The sequence below is a fragment of the Homalodisca vitripennis genome, chromosome 1 (genome assembly GCF_021130785.1).
Source record: "Homalodisca vitripennis isolate AUS2020 chromosome 1, UT_GWSS_2.1, whole genome shotgun sequence".
Taxonomy (NCBI): domain Eukaryota; kingdom Metazoa; phylum Arthropoda; class Insecta; order Hemiptera; family Cicadellidae; genus Homalodisca; species Homalodisca vitripennis.
The window spans coordinates 133,228,115-133,247,529 of NC_060207.1; the positions used below are offsets into that span (position 1 = coordinate 133,228,115).

The following is a 19,415-nucleotide window of genomic DNA, read 5'->3' on the forward strand; positions in this document are numbered from 1 at the left end:
AGAAATATAAGAAATGGATTAATGGAAGTGAACCAGTCTTGTTTAAAACACAGGCAGAAATTTTCTCGGCCTAATTAGAATATTGACTGTTCAATCACTAAAGACAACTTAATATCCGTGCAGAACTTGCAATTAGCCTATTGTACTTCAGAGAGAGATTCATACATTTAAAGCTATTTCTAATAGCATGTTTCAAAATGTGTTATATTCAAAAGGTAAAATGACCTATTGTTATACTATTTACTGATGACCAAGTAAATTTACTTAAATGTTCTTGAAATTTCAAAACAATAAAATCGATAAAATGTTAAGGTTATGAATTCACCACCACAGGTTAGTTAATTTAACTAATTTAAAAATGTCTAACAACAATTTATTTAAAATTTAATAAAGTACAAATTTACAGATCTGGCACTAAATGTTTACGAAATTTTTTTGTGGTCCGTTCAGCAGGCTTGCCACACAGGTACTTGCCAAACATAGTCAGCTGGAACCTGTCCACTTGGATCTGGAACACACTTGTATCTTTTGGGATGGCTGGAACAACAAATGGAAATTAAAGTCACTAATCATTTTATTGATTTTTGGTAGAGCTTAGAATCTGAGTCACCTTTTTCAACACAATCAACAAATGTTTACACAGTTTCTGAAGCCCTTCTCTTGACAATGGAAGGGTGGGGAGGCCTGCACAATGCTCCATGCATAGACCAGAATAAAGGCTGTCTACACATGTTTTCTATTAAAATTTATTTGGCTTGAGGCATCCAAAATAAACAGATGCACTGAAAACCACAATGAAAATTGTTTTTACCATTACATTACTTCCTCCTATATTCTTATGGGGGAGAAAGTAAAATTACATTCGAAATTAATTATTCAAACATATCTTAAGACAGTTTGAATTTTAAAATGATATGCAAAATGTGTTAATAATTGAGGGGCATGCTCAAGAATGTAACTTTGAGAAAACGTTTTACAAAATGAGTTCAGAAATAATTGTTACAGTGAGTTTAAGTATCCTTACTAGTTTAAGGATTACCTTAACAAAGTTAACAAATTAACTCACTTCGAACGATATTATCCTGACCAAGCAGCTTAAAGGTGTTCTTGGTGTCCATCACGACGATGCCTTGTGCCCCGATATGAGAAGGACACTTGGACCGCACAACAGTCAGCATGGCCCCATGGTAATCCATCTTGCACAGTTGCCTGCATATTGTCTCCCTCTGACTGTTCTCCATCTCCACTTCTCCTCTACACCACAAATACCATTTTCACATTACAAACTTTCCTCAATAAACTCAAATCAAGTTTGATATGAGAGATCTCACTGCATAAAATATTGCAATAGTACTTTGTACTAGACTTACATTATGATATACGAGGGGGGTACCCAAAAAAAAACCGGAATTATATTTTATAAAAATTATATATTATCAAATTTTTTACAATACGACCTTATCTCTTTCAAAATAATCTCCATTACAACTAATACACTTGTCCCAACGGTATTTCCATTGATCAAAACATTTTTTGTAGTCATCTTTAGAAATGGCTGCAAGCTCGAGCTTCGTTTTTTTCTTAACCTCTTCAACGCTGTCAAATCGTTGACCTTTCAAGCCTCTTTTCATGTATGGAAATAAAAAAAAGTCGCATGGAGCGAGGTCAGGCGAGTAAGGTGCGTGGGGCAGCGGAACCATGCCGTTTTTGGCTAAAAACTGCCTAACTCAGATGGCTGTGTGTGCCGGTGCGTTGTCGTGGTGGAAGAACCAGTCTCCAGTCTGCCACAAATCGGGTCTTTTCTGGCGAACACTGTTGCGCAATCTTCTTAAAATCTCCAAATAAAATGTTTGGTTGACAGTCTGACCTGGAGGAACAAACTCAGAATGAACAATGCCTTTAGCATCAAAAAAGCAAATCAACATGGTTTTGATGTTTGATTTGACTTGCCGACATTTTTTTGGACGAGGTGAAGATGGCGACTTCCATTGGCTTGACTGTTGCTTCGTTTCTGGGTCATAACCATAGCACCATGACTCATCACCAGTAATTACCTTTTCCAGAAAATCGGGATCATTTTCGAGATGTTTTTTTCAGAAGGCGGCAAGTTTCAACTCGATGTGCCTTTTGATGGTGAGTCAAAAGTCGAGGAACAAATTTGGCAGCAACCCTTTTCAGTCCTAAATCTCCTGTTAAAATTCGCTGAACCGAGCTCAAAGTTAACCCACTACTCTCTGATAGTTCCTCAATATTGTCTGTCGACGGTCAATGAGCACAAGTTCACGAATTTTCTCAACATTTTCGTCCGTTCGAGAGGTTGATGGACGTCCAGAACGAGGTTTGTCTTCAATCGACATGTCGCCATTTTTAAATCGAGCGAACCACTCGTAGACCTGAGTTTTCCCCATAGCATCATCTTTGTAAGCTGTATTCAACATTAAAATAGTTTCTGCAGCATTTTTACCAAGTAAAAAAACAAAATGTCACAGCTGCACGTTGTTCACTTAAACTTGCCATGACAAAAAACGAAACAAGAACAAAACAGGGTTAGCGAAAACAGTCACTACGAACGAACAGAATGCACTAGGACAACGGAACTGGGGTCACTGAGCTCGCAATGGGTTGGCGACACACGCCTAGCGGCAGGAATGTGTACTACACGCTGCCGGCTGCCAGCAATACAATTCCGGTTACTTTTGGGTACCCCCTCGTATATTACTCACGAAACTAAAGCAAATTACAGCATGAGATTTGTCAAATGTCAACTTCAGTGTTACACTATACTACACATTATTTACAAAAAACTATCTGTGTAAAACAATTTTAAAATAAATACTTTTAAGAACTTTACTATTAAATTGACACTACTGGGTTAAATAGAGTTGGAAAGTTGTTTGTAGCTCATGCGTAACTAAATATTAACATACAATTTTACCACTCCAAGAATGATCACATGCATTCAGTTTACGGAGGAAGAGGTTATAAGCAAATTAAAACACCTAAATACCTCAAAAGGGCAAGGACCTGACGACATCTCTCCTACTGTATTCAAACACAGCAGCTTAATTCTAGCTCAACCCCTGAGAGCAACCTTTAATAAATCATTGCTCAAGGGAACACTCCCGGAAGGGCTCAAAGCTAGGTTTGTTGTTCCTATACCCAAGAGTGGCTGTTCTAGCAATATGAAGAACTTTTGACCAAATACGATTCTATCTGCTATTGGAAAATAATTCGAAAATTTAGTGCTTGGTCTTTTAAAAACCTTCTTTAGTCATCTCATTAATCCTCGGCAGCATGGGTTTGCCATTAATAGAGCTAACTTGTCAAATCTTGTTGTGTTCCAAGAATTTATTCTTCAAGCATTCAGAGAGGGAAAGCCAGTAGATACTGTATGTACTTTGACTTTGCAAAAGCCTTCGATAGGCTGTGATGATCAGTGATCGTGGCTTATTGATTTTGAAGCTGTATGGTATGGAATTGCTAACCCACTCTTCAACTGATTTTATGGATTTCTTGTACGTCGCTGCTTGAGAGTAAAATTGCCTTTCTCCTGTTCTGAAGAATTTATTCAAAGTGCCTCAGGGTTCACAGATTGGCTGTTATCTATTTAACTTCTTTGTTAATGACACTTTGAAAGACCCACAAGCAAATATATATCATAATATCTGCATATGATGTCAACATTTTTTTTTAAAGTATCCTCAGCACAAGACCAAGCCCGATTGCAGGCAAGCCTAGACTCTGTTACGAAATGGTGATGCACAAACAAAATGTGTCTCAAAATCAGCAAGTGCTCAGCTATCTCATTCTACAAAACAAAGATTTCCAATTCCTTTTCAGTATAACTTAGATGGACAGCCTCTCTAACAAGTTAGCAATATCATACTCAGTGTTACTTTTGACAACCACTTCAATTTTTAAACACATATCGACTTAGTTTGCAGAAGAGTAAATTAATAGGTACTGGTATTTATCTCAAGATCTGCAATTCTGCTCTCTGTCCAGCCCTATTTGAGTCACCCTACCTGACCGGTCAAATATTTAGAGTAGAGGCTGTCCAAAGGAAGTTCTTGAGAATAGTTGGTGTTCGGCAGTGACATTCATATCGAGAAGTTATGGTCAATAGGCTTTTATTGCAGCTATTAAATCTGCAAATGTAAAGGTCTGTGTCTGATGTACTACTACAACAAATTTTGATCGGTACTCCTACAATAAATTTGGATCGGTACACTTTATTGCTCTGAGCTCCTCTGCGAAATCGACATCAGTGTTCCTTTGCAGACCCGAGCACAGCACATCTTTGGAATACGGCTCTTTCCTAGAGCCTATGAATATTACAGTCCCTTAGCAATATTGTTGTGATCCAGGTCTGTGAAGAGATTGATTCTTTCCATGATAGCTCATATCTTATCAGGAAAAAATCATCAAGATATCTTGCTGAATTGTAATATCCTATAATCTTGCTTATTATCTCTTTTCTCCTTTGACTGTCATCTGTGCTAATATTATTTATTAAACCTATTTATTAAAATTACCATTAACTTATTGTTTAACCCTTTGAGTGCGACGGGTATTTTCCGAAGGCATATGCATAAAGTACCACGCTGTTTTTCGCATATTTGTAAGCTTTTGGGAAAAATGCTGTTGTAAAATAACTACCAAACAGATTTCCATCATTTTGTTGTTGTTTTTTTTCTTATTAAATGCAGAATATGATACATATCGTTACAAATAAAATTTGATTTACAAAAATATAAAAAATTTTAGTATTTATGAAAAAAGATTTTTACTTTTGTATAAAAAGTTAAGTTTAAACCTAATTTGTGTGTATACAGTATTTTTAAGATTTTTCTTCTTTATACCATGATAAAGGCCATATGATTCTAAATAAAACCCATGTATAATATCTTATTCTAGAATTTTTAAAACATGGCATTATATGTATTAACAAAATGCTGCCCGGTACGGTACCAACATTTTATAAACTGTACTTCATTTGTCAGAGTTTAGAAATTACTTAGTAATGATGTAGTTTTGCAATAAATCTAATAAAACATTAATACAACACAAATAAATATGATTAGTACATTTAGAAACAAATACTTGCTAACATATTTATATAAAAGTTTATATTTACTAAATAATAACCCTAATAATATTTACACTGAAAAATTCACGTTTTTCGCTTGAACACAACTCAAATCATACATAACTTTTGTAAAGAAATACAGTAAAATACTGCATAAGTTACTATTTTATTTTGTATTTACTCAAATGCATGTTTATCGGCAAATAAACAACAAGAAAGGCCGTTACGCAACACGGTACCCGTCCGCTACGTCGCGTGACTGGAAGACAGAATCATCGTACAGGTACTTATCACAGCCCACTATTTTTGGACGAGTTTTCCTTATCACAGATCAAATTAAACGTTGCTTCCTTCATTATACGTTCCTTCTTCCATAATGAATCGAAAAATACTCGATGAGTCATACTTCGTATCTCCAAATCGTCTCCAAATAGACACACGAATGACCTGACATTTTCGAATAATGAAACGTTCTTATAGTTTTTGATTTAATTGATTGTCGTAATAACTTGTAAATTCCAAAATAGATTAAATAAAGTCAGTTGTTTTTAATACTGTAATTTATTTTTTCCCCGATAAGGAAAACTCGTCCAAAAATAGTGGCTTCTTGATAAGTACCCAAACAACATAAGTTTCACAGATAAAATAGTAGAGAAACAACATAAAACTCGTATTTATTGATAGTTTGGAACCTATTGAATACAGCCGTCTGATTATTTGGCCAAAATAATCTTGTACTATATAAAATATTATCGAAATACGAAACGTCAAAATTAACGACGCTGTGGCACTCAAAGGGTTAATTTGTTATTGCTCTATTTATTTGTTTACATTTATTGTTATTATATCTTATGTTATTATGCCAGTTTAACCCTAGAACTGGCAATGGTGTCACTCTGTACTGGCGGCTCTATTTTAACAGCCTCGCACATGTTTCTTATAATGTATCACATTTCATAACTGTTACTCCAAATATAAACTATTATATGTCAATGTATTCAAAACTATATGGAGAGCATTATAATAACAATATCTTATTGTTTCCATGGAAATATAGTTTTGTTTTTTTTTTTTACAAAATGTAAGAAAAATGTTTTTTGGACATTATTTTTGTAAATATCCGTTGTGTAACTGCTTAGCAATAAGCTTTACATCAAAACTGTAAATGTATAACTTATTCAAAATTTTGTCCTGATTCCAAAAATATATAATTATTGTAAATTTTATTTGAAAACGTATGTGTTACAGGGCTATGTATGAAAAAGCACGCGTATTTACTTTTTTTTCAAAAATGCGTAGATTTCTAAATGAATATTATTGTTTGTGGGTAAACATAATCTCATGACTGCATTTATACTTATAGAAGTATGACAGATAAAACAAAAATAAAATAAAATTATAAATTTTAATCTTATCTTATTTACATATGTACAATATATACAAAGTTTCATTTTTGTCACTAGATCCCGCCCTGCGAGCTCTCCAAGATCATTTGATCAGTCTCTAAAGTTTTCACCCATACTGAACAACTAAAACTATAGCGTAAAAAAGCTAAAAAAAAACAATAATAACAACACTAAAACACTATAAAATACAATTTCCACAAATACTATTGGATTCATAACCTCAAACAAAAAACCCGGTACTTATTTTACAGTTTCACAACAATGTGGTTGACTTGTACTACGTTCACGTCAGCTGTCCAAAGAGAACAATGTTTTACGGTAAACAAAGAAGACAATAATCAAAGTAAGAACAGTAAATCGGTACTATAGTTATTGCTCTTCCAAAATATATCAAATAAAAATCATTTATATGACCTTAATTGCCTAAAATTTCAATAACTGTATATGTCTACTTTGGCGACAAATATTTGTCCTTGCCAAATCGGACGGGCCTTTGGCGACGAAAATTCGTTTCATACCAGCTAGAGGGTTAAGTACTGTTCATGATTGTCCAGCAAATGTAAATAATGGTTTTTTGTCTTTGGAAATTATTTTATTCCATTTTATTTTTATTTTCAACTGCAAAACCGTTGTGAATAAAGCCTACAACAAAACAGTTGTGGATAAAAATATCTTATAGTGATTACAATCAAACACTTAACCAATGTTCTTGAATAAAGCTTTGTAATAACTTTTCAAAAATCACAAATAATAAGTACTGAGTAAAGATTTGAAGTAGTTCTTATGTCATTAAGCAGGATACCAGCCTTATAATAGCTGTATGTTATCTCAGATCAATTTTTATGACATATCCATGCCAATAATAGTATGGTGAATTACTTTGGTAAATATTGGTAACTTAACATTTTTGTTTCATATGCAAGATCAGGGAAGCTATTACAATTTGTAGTGAACAATAACAGAACTGTTGTAAAAGTTCAATCTCCTCCACCACAATCCAATTTGATAAACATTTCCTAAGGTCTTCTGTCCAATTTGAACAAACATAGTTCACCAAATTGAATTGTTTATGGAGCCAAGTACATTTCATTTTAAAGAAAACATAAAATGTAAACATTATTTTCAATATTAGAAAATAAACAGGTAGTATTGTAGGGATTTAGAAAATAATAAAGAAACACATTTGGTACTTCATTAGATATGGTTAAGGCTCTTAATCCATTCAATGCTGTTCTTGCAATTATTCTTATGCTGTAAAGCATGTGAAATGAATTGTAAACCATTTATAGAACTTAAAACTTAATTGTATTAAATGGTATCTTTATGGTCTGGCTTCTCAGAAATAGATGTAAGTCATCTGTACCATGAACAAAGTAATTTATGACATAATATGAAGTGAAGATACATTACGACTTCAGAAAAAACCACTTAAGAGCATTCCTATTTTTATTTGTCTTAACTTATGTATTGAGTGATCGCAATAACTCATCTTTAGACAAAAAAAAACACTATTCAAGTTTTTAATGTAATTATTATTTTATATTATAGTATATAAAATGATATAAATGTGAAATTATGACACAAGCCCATTTGTAAAAAGTTTAATGTTTGAAAATATTGTGACTGCTAATGTTTCTAATTGTTTCCAAGTGATAATACTACTACTTTGTATAAAACACACACAAAATCTAATGACATACAAACTACTTTGACCATAAAACACTTCTTAAGTTCTCAAAGGTTGGTTACAGATTACAAATTTAAAAAATGGATTTAAATGGAACCAACACATTTACGCATTATAAGACATCATGTCATTACATGAACATAATGTGTGGGCCAATCCCATATGTAAGGAAATCAGTCAACACAAGTTCAATGTGAATTTGAATCAGTCAATTTATGATTTCTTAAAATTTAGCACCAAATGTGTTAAGTATACCAACCCGCTTCTCTCCAATCCATCATTAAATAAATCAAACCCATTGCAATACGTTCCAGGGTTTTTAAAACAAATTTCCATTACATTCTGTAAAGGAAAAAAAATTGTCCTTCTACTAAAATTAACTAAAAGTAACTGAGATACATTTTCCAAATAAAATCATATTCAGGAGCTTATTTATCAAAAAGTTTTTAAATTACTTATTTTAAAATTCATATTCAAATTTAATTTAAAATGTTTATTTATATAAAAGTGTTCACATATAGTGTTATTGTTCAGTTTACAGAGACTAATTAATATGATTGGTATATTTTCTTATTTGATAAAATTATTCTTTTATTTTCTTTTGAAGTAACATTTTACTTCTATAAAGGCTACAGGATTTGTTTCAAACATTCCCCATTGTTAATTAAAATAAAAACCAATAACATTAACATTTACATAGGTTAGTTAGAAAGTGTTCAGATTTAGGTTAGTTACCCAGTTTTGTTTCACTAAATAATGGATAATGTCTAAAAAAAATTCTTATTATTTTCATAAAACTCTCTATTGCTAAAAAAAACTTGAAACAAAGAATTTTACTTCTTGTTGGGGACTTGGGAGAGGTCCAGGCTGTCCAGCATGTACTGTCTCCAGAGATTGTGCAACTCCAGAAACTCCTGGTACTTCAGTCCTTTTCTTGGAAGTTTGTACAAGCCCAAGATTCTTTTCTCATGCAAACTTAAATGTGATTTCTTGGCTCTTGGAACAATGTTCAGATCAGGCTTCACCTTGTGTTTACCCAAGATCATAGACTGAAAAAAAATAAAGAAAGTCAATTTTATGTAAACACTGATAAAGTGGTACTATGATTACATAGCTCCGACGAGTGCCGAGAGATCACAGAGACGACCCTGACAACATACTTGCGTTGAGTGGGCAGATGGTGCAATCTGACCCTGCAGAAGCTGACTCATGCAAGAGAGTGTGAATCTCCTCTTTCTATGTTTAAAAGTCTTTTCCATTTACCAGTGGTATATAAAATACTTCACTTAATATAACATCATTCAAGGATTAAATAAATAGCATAAGTTTGTAGAGATAAATAAATATATGATTAAATGACGTTTCAGATTGTGTTACCTGTGTTGAATACACTAAAGGTATACTATAAATAATAATCATAAAATGAGTCAATTAAATATTGTAACACATTCACAAGAGTAAAAAAATCTAGTCAATATTGTACAAAGATTTACAAGAACCAAATATAACTTTATTGTTTTGTCCTTAATATTAAAAAAATGACATTTGGGGACACAATGAACAAGGGAAAAAGAACACAATGATACTAGATATTTTGGGGTCATCGCCTTCATTTTATCTACTACATCCATTCTTAGTCATGGTAATGCATATGCAAATTAAATTCATTTATAGTGTTAAAATATTTGAAAAATAGATGAAAATAAACCAATTGGTTTGCACACATACTATTACTAGGTAAAATGCAAGATATAAGTATAGATTCAAGATTGAAGATTTTTATTGCTGAAGACTGTACAGCACAACAATGGTCAAAGATCACTAAGGCTAGAATATTTTCCAATTAAAGTTCTTTAATTACATCAAAATACTCACAGGCCTCGTATAAATAATTTTTGACTTGGAAGCTCTTAACTGCTTACTTAAATTTATTGTACGGCAATTTCTTGACATTATTTGGTAAAACATTATACATTTTTATACCCATATATTCAAAACTATTTTGTGTACTAGTATACATACATCTTTTCATGTTTAAATGGCAATAAGAGTAACATAAAACATGGCACAAGAATGAGATTAATAACAAGATCTTCAAATAAGTTAATAATAAAATTACTTGCATTTATAGAATACAATATAATTGATTAAAATGCTATAACTATAAGTATCAATGGACTAAAGACAACAATAAAAATTTAACACAGACCGTACTTCACTACTCTATACTAACCGGAGAACTGATTACATCTAGTATCTACGAGATAGCATTATGCTCCTTAGTAATAAAATACTAAGAAAACCATCTATGGTTTCTATATTCAACCATCCAAAAAGCTTTACCCCACAAGAACAATGTCATATCCCAAAGCTCCTCTTATCTATTATAAGCGTCAAACTTCTAATCTCTTATTATAAGCTTTTAACTTCTAAGCTCTTATTTTAGGCTGTAGAGTTAGAATGATAATATTAATATGCATCCTATTAAAATATTTTTAATATACAAAAATAAAGTAAAATAACATTTGAGATTATTCCTGAATAACCAATCAAAATTAATTTTGCAAAACTAAAAGACTTTTGGATATAAATTCAGTATATCTGTCAAATTTCCCTTAACCCTACAATAGAAATAAGGGTATAAAGTGTGCTAAGGTGTAATAAGGTTATTTAAGATAGATATAAAGATATTAAATTCTGTTTTTGAACCATAACCACTACACTACTTTGGTAAGTGATTTGCAAGTTTTGTTACTCGTAAATTGAAAATACTTTCCTGTGAAAATGTATTTATTTCTGCTTCATGACATTGTAGGTGCCTTGTTTTAGTTGGTGATTCATACTTCAGTATTAGTGGATAAATTAATACACAAATTTCTATTTACTAATATTTGAATACTTTAACTTGTCCTAAATGACAACAAAAAATATAGTATGTAGATTATATATGTTTTTCAGATTTTAACTCTGGTTTCATTTTAATTTGTATTTGTAAATTTCAGTAACATTTTCAATAATACATATTAAATTTCTATTTTAATCTCAGAAAATTAGCGTTAATGCTAAAAAATCCTCCTAACCCAGTAGATATAACTACGAGGAGAGTTTATATTTCCTTTGAAATTTCAATGATATGTCATCTAATAAATATGAAAAGGAGAATTGTTTTCATAATCAAAAATTATTTCTGAACATCATACTTATTGAATAATTAATTGATTAGAAATGAAATGAAATGAAATGATTTGAAATGAAATGAAATGATTTATGAAATGAAATGATTTATTAGCCCAATAGAACATTACAATGTTATAAGGCTCGTCAAGAAATAATAACACTAAATACTAAATAACAATTTAAAAAAAATACTAACTACAACACAAGTAACATATAGCTAATACTAGGTGGTATGATATTTCACATCTTAATTATTTTCTGGTGAATTCGGACGAAAATCGTCAAAAGTATAAATTTCAGTTTGAAGCATGTATTCTTTAATAGTTTTTTTGAAAGCCTTTAATGTAGGAATCTCTCTCCATGCTAAAGGTAATTTGTTAAAAAAATGCTGACTATTGTAAGAGAAAGATGTTTTAAAATGGGTTGTTCTGTGTATAGGAACAGGTAGAGAATAACTATTACGTGTTGTGTAGTTATGATGGGAGATAAAGGGATTGGACTGTATTCTTTTATATGTTTGAGTTAAAACTTCCATTATGTAAATACTTCTTACTGTTAAAATTTGAAGATTAAAAAAATGTCCTCTACATGATTGATTAAATTTCAAATTTCCTAGAATTCGGATTGCTCTCTTTTGAGTTTTGAAAACCTGTTCAATAAATGGTGAACTTCCCCAGGAAACAATTCCATATCTCAACACAGATTCGAAATAGCCAAAATAAATAGTTTTTGCTGTTCTTAAGTCAGTCAAGTCTCTAATTTTACGAATAGCATAACATGCTGAATTTAGTTTCCCATTTAACTGACTGATGTGATTTTCCCATCTAAGATTGTCATCTAAAGTAACACCAAGAAATTTACAATTTTTTGTAGAAGTAAGTTTACTTTGGTAAAAAGTTATTTCAAGTTGTTCTCTAAAATTTCTAATAAAGTGAAAATTAAGTATGGATGTTTTGGAAATATTTAAGGATAGTTTGTTAGCTTTAAGCCAGTTAAAAATCAAACTAATGTTATCATATAATTTTTGAGATAGTTCAGTTTTATTGTCAGATTTAATCAAACTAGTGGTGTCATCAGCAAAGAGAATTAATTTGTCACATAAATTGAACTGCTTGGGTAAGTCGTTTATAAAAATTAAAAATAGTATTGGACCTAAAACTGACCCTTGGGGTACGCCTGCCTCCAAATAGCGGGCAGGAGATAGATATTTATGGACAGAACCAGCACTGTTTTGAACTATCTCTACTACCTGGCTACGATCCCTCAGAAAGCTACTAAACCAATTGAGAGCAACTCCTCTGATGCCATAATACTCCAATTTATTTAACAAAATTTCATGGTCTACACAATCAACTATGATTGTTGGTATGTGATAACTGTGATAAAAACAAGAAATTACACTTATTTGGCAGAAAAACATACACTAGGTATAATTCATACCTATATATATTTAATATTTATTTATTTATTGAAGGATAAAATTTACTAGTGCTTCTTTAAAATTGTATGTTCATGAGCGTAAAAGTTAAACATGTGTTATTAAATTACTTGAACACACAATGCAGTTCAAAATGTTATAGCAACGTAGAATAACAAAATATACACATTATTATATTTAACAAATGTGTCATTAAGAAATGCCATAGCTTCATTACAAAAGTAAAATCATCAATACTAACCATTCAGACACGATATAGTTATTTGTCACATGAGTTAAAAGTTAAATTGTTATTGTGTAGTTCACAGCTACTGAAGCTCCCAAAATGCATCACATGAAGTTCAAATGTAAATTGTTTTATAATAGATGAGTTTGACAATATTTATATTATTCTAAACAGTGATTCTGGAACAAAATTAATTTTCCCTTCTAGATTGTCTGAATACTTATATAACAATTTTGTTAAAATGATGATTTCACGCAGCATGGCATTGAACAGTCAGTAATGTTCACTTCTAGTGCAAATATATAACACACCAAGCAAATATTGTACTTATTTTGAACTCTTTAAAACATCCTAAACATACTCCATTAAATAATGAAATCTTTATGAAATGAAATATATGGATTTGTAAAAAAGACTAATTTTCATTTAGGTCTAATTATATTTCAATCATACATTGATTCCTTAATCCTCATCCTCACGTACCTTATGGAGAGATTTCTTCAGGTCAGTATGACGTTCAGGTGCACAGTACTTTTCCATAATATCAGTTATAATGTCAGAGCCTTCTTTGCTTTTCTTTCTAAACCCAATTGATTCCTCTTTTATGTAATGTGGAAGTTGATCAGTCAGCCTATCACCTTAAATTAACATAGGTGTGTATTAATATATTAATACAAATTTGCAAGGAACTAGAAAAAGTGCATAAATACGAGTTGCTACAATACAATACAGAGCTGGGTATTTAGATGCATTATCAACCACACTGTTTTCAGTTAAAAATAACAAAAGCTTTTCTAGATTATCTACACTACTTGACTCGCATGTGCACCAACATATTCTAAACAATGGTCAGCTGCCCTACCAAGGAAAGCCCACCGACACAGATATACTCTTCCTATGTCCTGTCCTATGTACCTATGTGTATAGACTCCTACAGGTTTATAAACTCGGTAGTTATAAATATTATGCAGGAAAGAAGACCATTTTCTGATAATCCACAGTTTGTTTTAAGTAACAGTGAACTTCCTAACCTAACTAATGAAATGAAAGTGCGTAAGTTCAACAAATGTTTGGTCGATCCAGCAGTGAAGGGAAAATTTCACTGGAAACAAAAATGTTACAGGAAGAAAGATATGAGAATTAAGCTTAATGCCTCAAGATAAATCTGATAGCTTTCCTAATGGGCTAAACCTCTTCAAGGACTGTCTCCTTTCAAAAAACTCAACCACTAGGTCAAATAATTGTGCGATAGGCCTGTGTTGAAAGGATGGATAAATAAATGGATTCAAAAGGCCTAGCTTCATTTTGACATGGTGAAAGAAGACACCAGCGAAGCAGATTTACTGGATTTTGTAAGTAAAATCTTTCCTAGCATTAAGTTTGAATTACAGAAGCTTGATTCTAAAAGTTTAAACAACTGTTTTGTGTTAAGAGTCAATTTTCAGCACAAAGATACTATCCTTGATAGTATATCCTGGCTAAGAATATAACCTTAAAACTTTCTTTGTTAAGGAGACAAACTATTCTCCAGACAGATTAGGCATAACTTATGTCATCTATGAAACCTTAGGCTGAATCCTACTTAGGCTTAAGCAACAGTCAGCACTGTGATATTAAAATGTCTGCTGTAAATTCCAGTGCCCAGAAAAAACTGAATGTTTATCCAATTTCAGTGCTAATATTAAACCTGATATCCTGTGCACTTGAGGATGCTGGACCACAAAGGGATTTAGTGTGACTTCACACAGCCAACACAGACTATAACACAATTAACCATCAATCTTGGGACTACAATCAAATCAAATCAAAAATTCTTTATTTGTAATTTCATGGAGAAATACAATGGCGTCATGGTAGTAAAGTCATATTTTGGCTGTAGTCCCATTTCTTGCCGACCACTTTGCAGTCATTGTGAATGTTGTTACAAACAAGATAAGAAGACTTTGTAAGAGAGGAGTTTATTTCCAAACCTCTCTACTCCATTTATTGAACTACTGGAAGCCCCATAGTTCCCTGAGTAGGCGCTGAACTAGACCTATCGACAAGACGTAGTCAAGCCGGAGGGTAGAGTACGATAAGTAGACCCAGTTTTATACCGTTATTAACAAACTATATTGCTTATTTACACTCTTCAAAATAATCAACTGATTGATTGCAGGTCTATACTGACTGACCACACTGCCTCTGCGCCTTAAGGTGTCTGCCACAGTAAACATGTTAATTATTCAAACACTACATAAATCGTCTGATTTTCAACAAACTGTAAACATAATTTCTGATTTAAATGTGACTTCATGTAAACAAAAATAATAAATAAATTTAGAAAACTAAAATGAAAAAGCATGTAAGAAGATAAACTTTGTTTATCTTGTCAAAATGATTATTTTGATACGATTTATTAATTTCTTTATGATATTTTTCCTATCAGCTTCCCTAACTGTTTGTTTGGCGGTTATGACAACTTTGTTATTCGTAGCATTATGTCTTAGTAATTCATTATTTTAATTATTTTTAATATAATGTTATTTAGTATTTGATATCCATTGATGGTTATGTTATTCAATGTATAAGTATCGATTATTATACTAGGCTGTACAAAAACCATAACCACTTATTGTACTCTGTCAAATCCGGATCCCGGTCACAGAAAAAGATATTTAGTGAGAGACTTTAATAAGCAACTAGTTATTTGATTGTTATTACCAATTCGGTATATTACCCAACTTTGATATTATATGATAATTGTAGGCAATGAGAATTATAATGATTAACAAGAATAACACATTACAAAAACAAGTATAATTTAACAATAGCATTAAAAATAACACCAACTTTAACTCAGATCTACATATTGGAGATACTTTACAATACTTACAGATTACCCAGATAGCAGTGAGCAACCGCTTTTATGAAATGGAGGAAACGATTCTACCAAGACAAGCGCACTCCCTGCAGTACAAAATACCACAAATATGGTCTGCTCAACAGTCTACCAATATTTCACTCCTCAACCTCTCCGACCGCTCGCCAAGAACTTTCAATTGCATATTTATCGCCATTTTTAAATTCTCCAAAAATTAGTTACTTTCTGTTGTTTATAGTTTACGTGAAATATTAGAGATGATGGGTACGGTCCAATAAGCGGACCCGGTTTTTTATATCGAAATTGGCAAACGATATTACTTAATCATAACCATCGATATAATCAATCGATACTGATGAATTATTTTTAACAACTTAAATAATCTATATGAACAGCTGTAAACACTTTCAAATAATACAAGGTAATATTTTAAATTTCACGTAACATTGTGTATTAAAATGGCCGTCAATCTTAGGAAGCTTCACGAAATTGCTTTGAAAGACGATAAAATATGTTTTTTATGGCTTCAGGATGTTGGGTTAGTACCTAAGAATCCATTATGTGATATTTGTGGAAAGGTAACAAATGTAACTGTCAGAGGAGCTAACATGGTCGTCTTCAGATGCAAAAAAAGAAGGTAATGGTGGACACAACTTTAGTAAAAACGTTTTCGTTCTGTTTCATTTAGTTAAAGTTATGAGTTTCCCTGATTTTGGTTATGTTCATTTATTATTTGTTATCATTAAATTCACATTTTAATTAAACATATGATTGTTATTACTTTTATATCGATTGATAGTCTATGATTTGATATGCGAATATTAGGTATCGATGATTATATTCTTCGATATAAAAAACCGGGTCCGCTTATTGGACCCTACCCGAGATGATTTATTAATAAGTTGGTCATCTTTTAAGTTAAATAAATTGGAATATAGAATTGTTGGATAAAAACACTAGAAAAATTTTACAATAACAACTGAATGCCACTTATAAAAATCTATCCACATCAAGTATCAATGTTTTGAAACTACCAAACAGCTGGATTACAGTAATACACCAGGAATGCCAGTCATATTGATATTGTATTACAAATAGAAATAAACACAGTTGTCTGACCACTTTGTTATACTATATTGATTTTGAGGGCAGAGTACAATAAGTGGACCTGTTTTTTATAATGCTTATTACAATCATTGATACTTTATATATTGAATAACAAAACTATCAATTGCTAACAACATATCTTAAATACTAAATTAAAGTCACATGCTTCAAATTAATACAAATAGTTTAAACAATTACATAATGTCATAAAGAATAAAGGAACCATAACTAGCCTATTAATCAAACAATAAAATTAAGATGGGTGATAGGAAACATAATATTTAAATAATAAAGAAAACAAACATCTTAAAACTGAGAAACACACTGTAAAAATCATCTTTTGTTGTTATTCTGTATAGTTTTCTAAAGTTAACTATCTTTTTCGGAGAGACTTTATTAAGCGGCCTACATTTGTTATTCGATTGCTATTATTGAACAATTCAATATATTACCCAACTTGATGTATGTAAAAATCATACACAATAAGAATTATAATAAATTACCGTAACAAGAAGAATCTCATACATTATAATTTTAAATACATAAATTTGACAATAACATACCAAACCAACTATGGCCTTGACTTAAATATCAAAGAAGCCTTACAATACTCGTATTTATAACTTGCCCAGCTTGATATCAATAAGTAACCACTTTTGTGTGAAATGGAGGAAAGAATTCTTCCCATGTGTTACTAGGAGCCAAACCCATATGTTGAAGCTACTTAAACAAATCTTGTCACTTGTGCGAAATATCTTACATATTTTCCTTATATTCATCGCCATTTTCAAAGTCTCAGAATATTAGTTACTTCTTTTTTTTAATCTTTACATTAAAATTACAATAACTAATAAGTTGTAATCATAAGATAAGTTAAATAAATTGTAATATTGAATTATCGTTCGGATAAAAACAAACTAACTATTTGATAATAACAATCGAATAAGGAGTGTAGGCCGCTTATTAAAGTCTACCTTTGTTTGATAATTTCGTTATGAAAAACCGGGTCCAATTATCATACTCTACCCATTTTTTAAATAGTAGTTAGCCTAAAAAAAACCGGGACCGCTTATCATACTCTACCCACTTTTGAAACAGTAGTTAGCCAACAACGAAAATTTGTACAAATTCAGGAAAATTGAGAAACTTGTCAAGTGGTGTTAGTATATACATTAAACAGAGCAAAACTAAGAATATAAAAATTATAAAGAGCTTGCCAATTTAATTATATATCATTTCTAACCTAATATAACCTAGTATCTACATAAAATTTGCAATGTTTTACTTTATATAAGGCGTGAATTATCTTAATCACAGAATCAGTCTTTACCTTTATTATCTTTCACAAAATTCGATGCCATTTCTATCTTATTTAAGATAGTTTTAATAATGTTTCAATATTATTACTTAACTCTATGTTTTGTTTACAACTAGATGGGAAGAACAGTTCAATACTGAAACCCCTGTTGTAACCACTATTACTACTAACAGCAGACGAACACAAACTAAAGTGTACTGTGTAGTAAGACTCTGAGTGAGAGGTTATGTTATGAATAGTTTTTTTTTTCCAGTCGACTTTCATCTACTTTGTAGCTTTGTAGTAGTTTGATCAAAAATAAAGCGTCTTCAAGGAAATATCTCTTCACACACATGCACCAAAACACACAAATCAAACTAAAATTCTTTACTGCCGTATGCCCGTATACATTACATAATATATGACAACCATTTGAATTATTTGTTGTCTTAGCAAACGTAAAGCATTAAAACACCATTACAACATACCCACTCATTCCTGACAATATTCATACTTTCATCGTCGATTATCAGTCTACTAATTGTGCGATCTCCCAGTCTTATTCGATAATGCGTCACAACTATAAAATACTTGGGACGGTAAATAAGCTTTAAACGGGGATTAAACGTCTTGGGAATTCCAGCTTTCTTTATCGAATTTTGGCAATTTGTTGATATAACGAACCCCTTCGTGCGAGGATAAATGTTCGTAGGTTTCCTTGAAAGGTTCACTGAACTTCTGCTGTGCAATTATCCAAATCGTTTGCTTTTACATTTTAAAAACCCTTCAGACTGACCATTTGAGCTGTCCCCTTATAGCACCAAACTGTAGGTATAAGGTGTGAGTAAATCAACCCGTAATATATTTTCATCAGAACATGAGCAAGACAGTATTTGGCGAAATACAGAGGACAGTCTGGCACGAACGTGGTTAATAATACGAGCATTCCAAGTCAATCTCCGATCTAGTTACAGTCCACTTCATCTTTCATAGTATAATGCAATAACACAGCCAGCTTGTCATTGGAATCTCCTAATCGCAATGCGAGAGCTAGGAGATTTGATTTGGAATATTTTACTGTGAAATTGAAGCTATTAAAATGCCGTTTACAACTATTAACAAAAT

General features: G+C 31.6%; 1 protein-coding gene across 2 annotated transcripts; it reads right to left on the bottom strand.

The window, feature by feature from the left end:
* Positions 1 to 348: 348 nt before the first annotated feature.
* Positions 349 to 18,552, bottom strand: LOC124371527 (ribonuclease P protein subunit p29). Of its 2 annotated transcripts, none has more exons than XM_046829883.1 (5): positions 18,324 to 18,552; positions 13,507 to 13,661; positions 9,020 to 9,231; positions 1,067 to 1,254; positions 349 to 537 (listed from the first exon to the last, which is right to left on the bottom strand). In XM_046829883.1, the coding sequence occupies exons 1-5, from the start codon at positions 18,352 to 18,354 to the stop codon at positions 401 to 403; spliced, it is 723 nt and encodes a 240-aa protein (XP_046685839.1). In that variant the 5' UTR covers positions 18,355 to 18,552; the 3' UTR covers positions 349 to 400. The 2 variants fall into 2 exon arrangements, with proteins under 2 accessions (XP_046685839.1, XP_046685846.1); XM_046829890.1 differs by lacking the exon at positions 18,324 to 18,552 and adding an exon at positions 15,899 to 16,098.
* Between the last annotated feature and the right edge of the window lie 863 nt (positions 18,553 to 19,415).

Coding starts and splice junctions, on each gene's coding strand:
- LOC124371527 (XM_046829883.1), bottom strand. CDS start 18,354: ATGGCATCGAATTTTGTGAAAGATAATAAAG. Junction 13,662..18,323: donor TTTTGTGAAAGATAATAAAG/GTAAAGACTGAT, acceptor TGTTAATTTAAG/GTGATAGGCTGACTGATCAA. Junction 1,255..9,019: donor TCCCAAGTCCCCAACAAGAA/GTAAAATTCTTT, acceptor TTTGTGGTGTAG/AGGAGAAGTGGAGATGGAGA.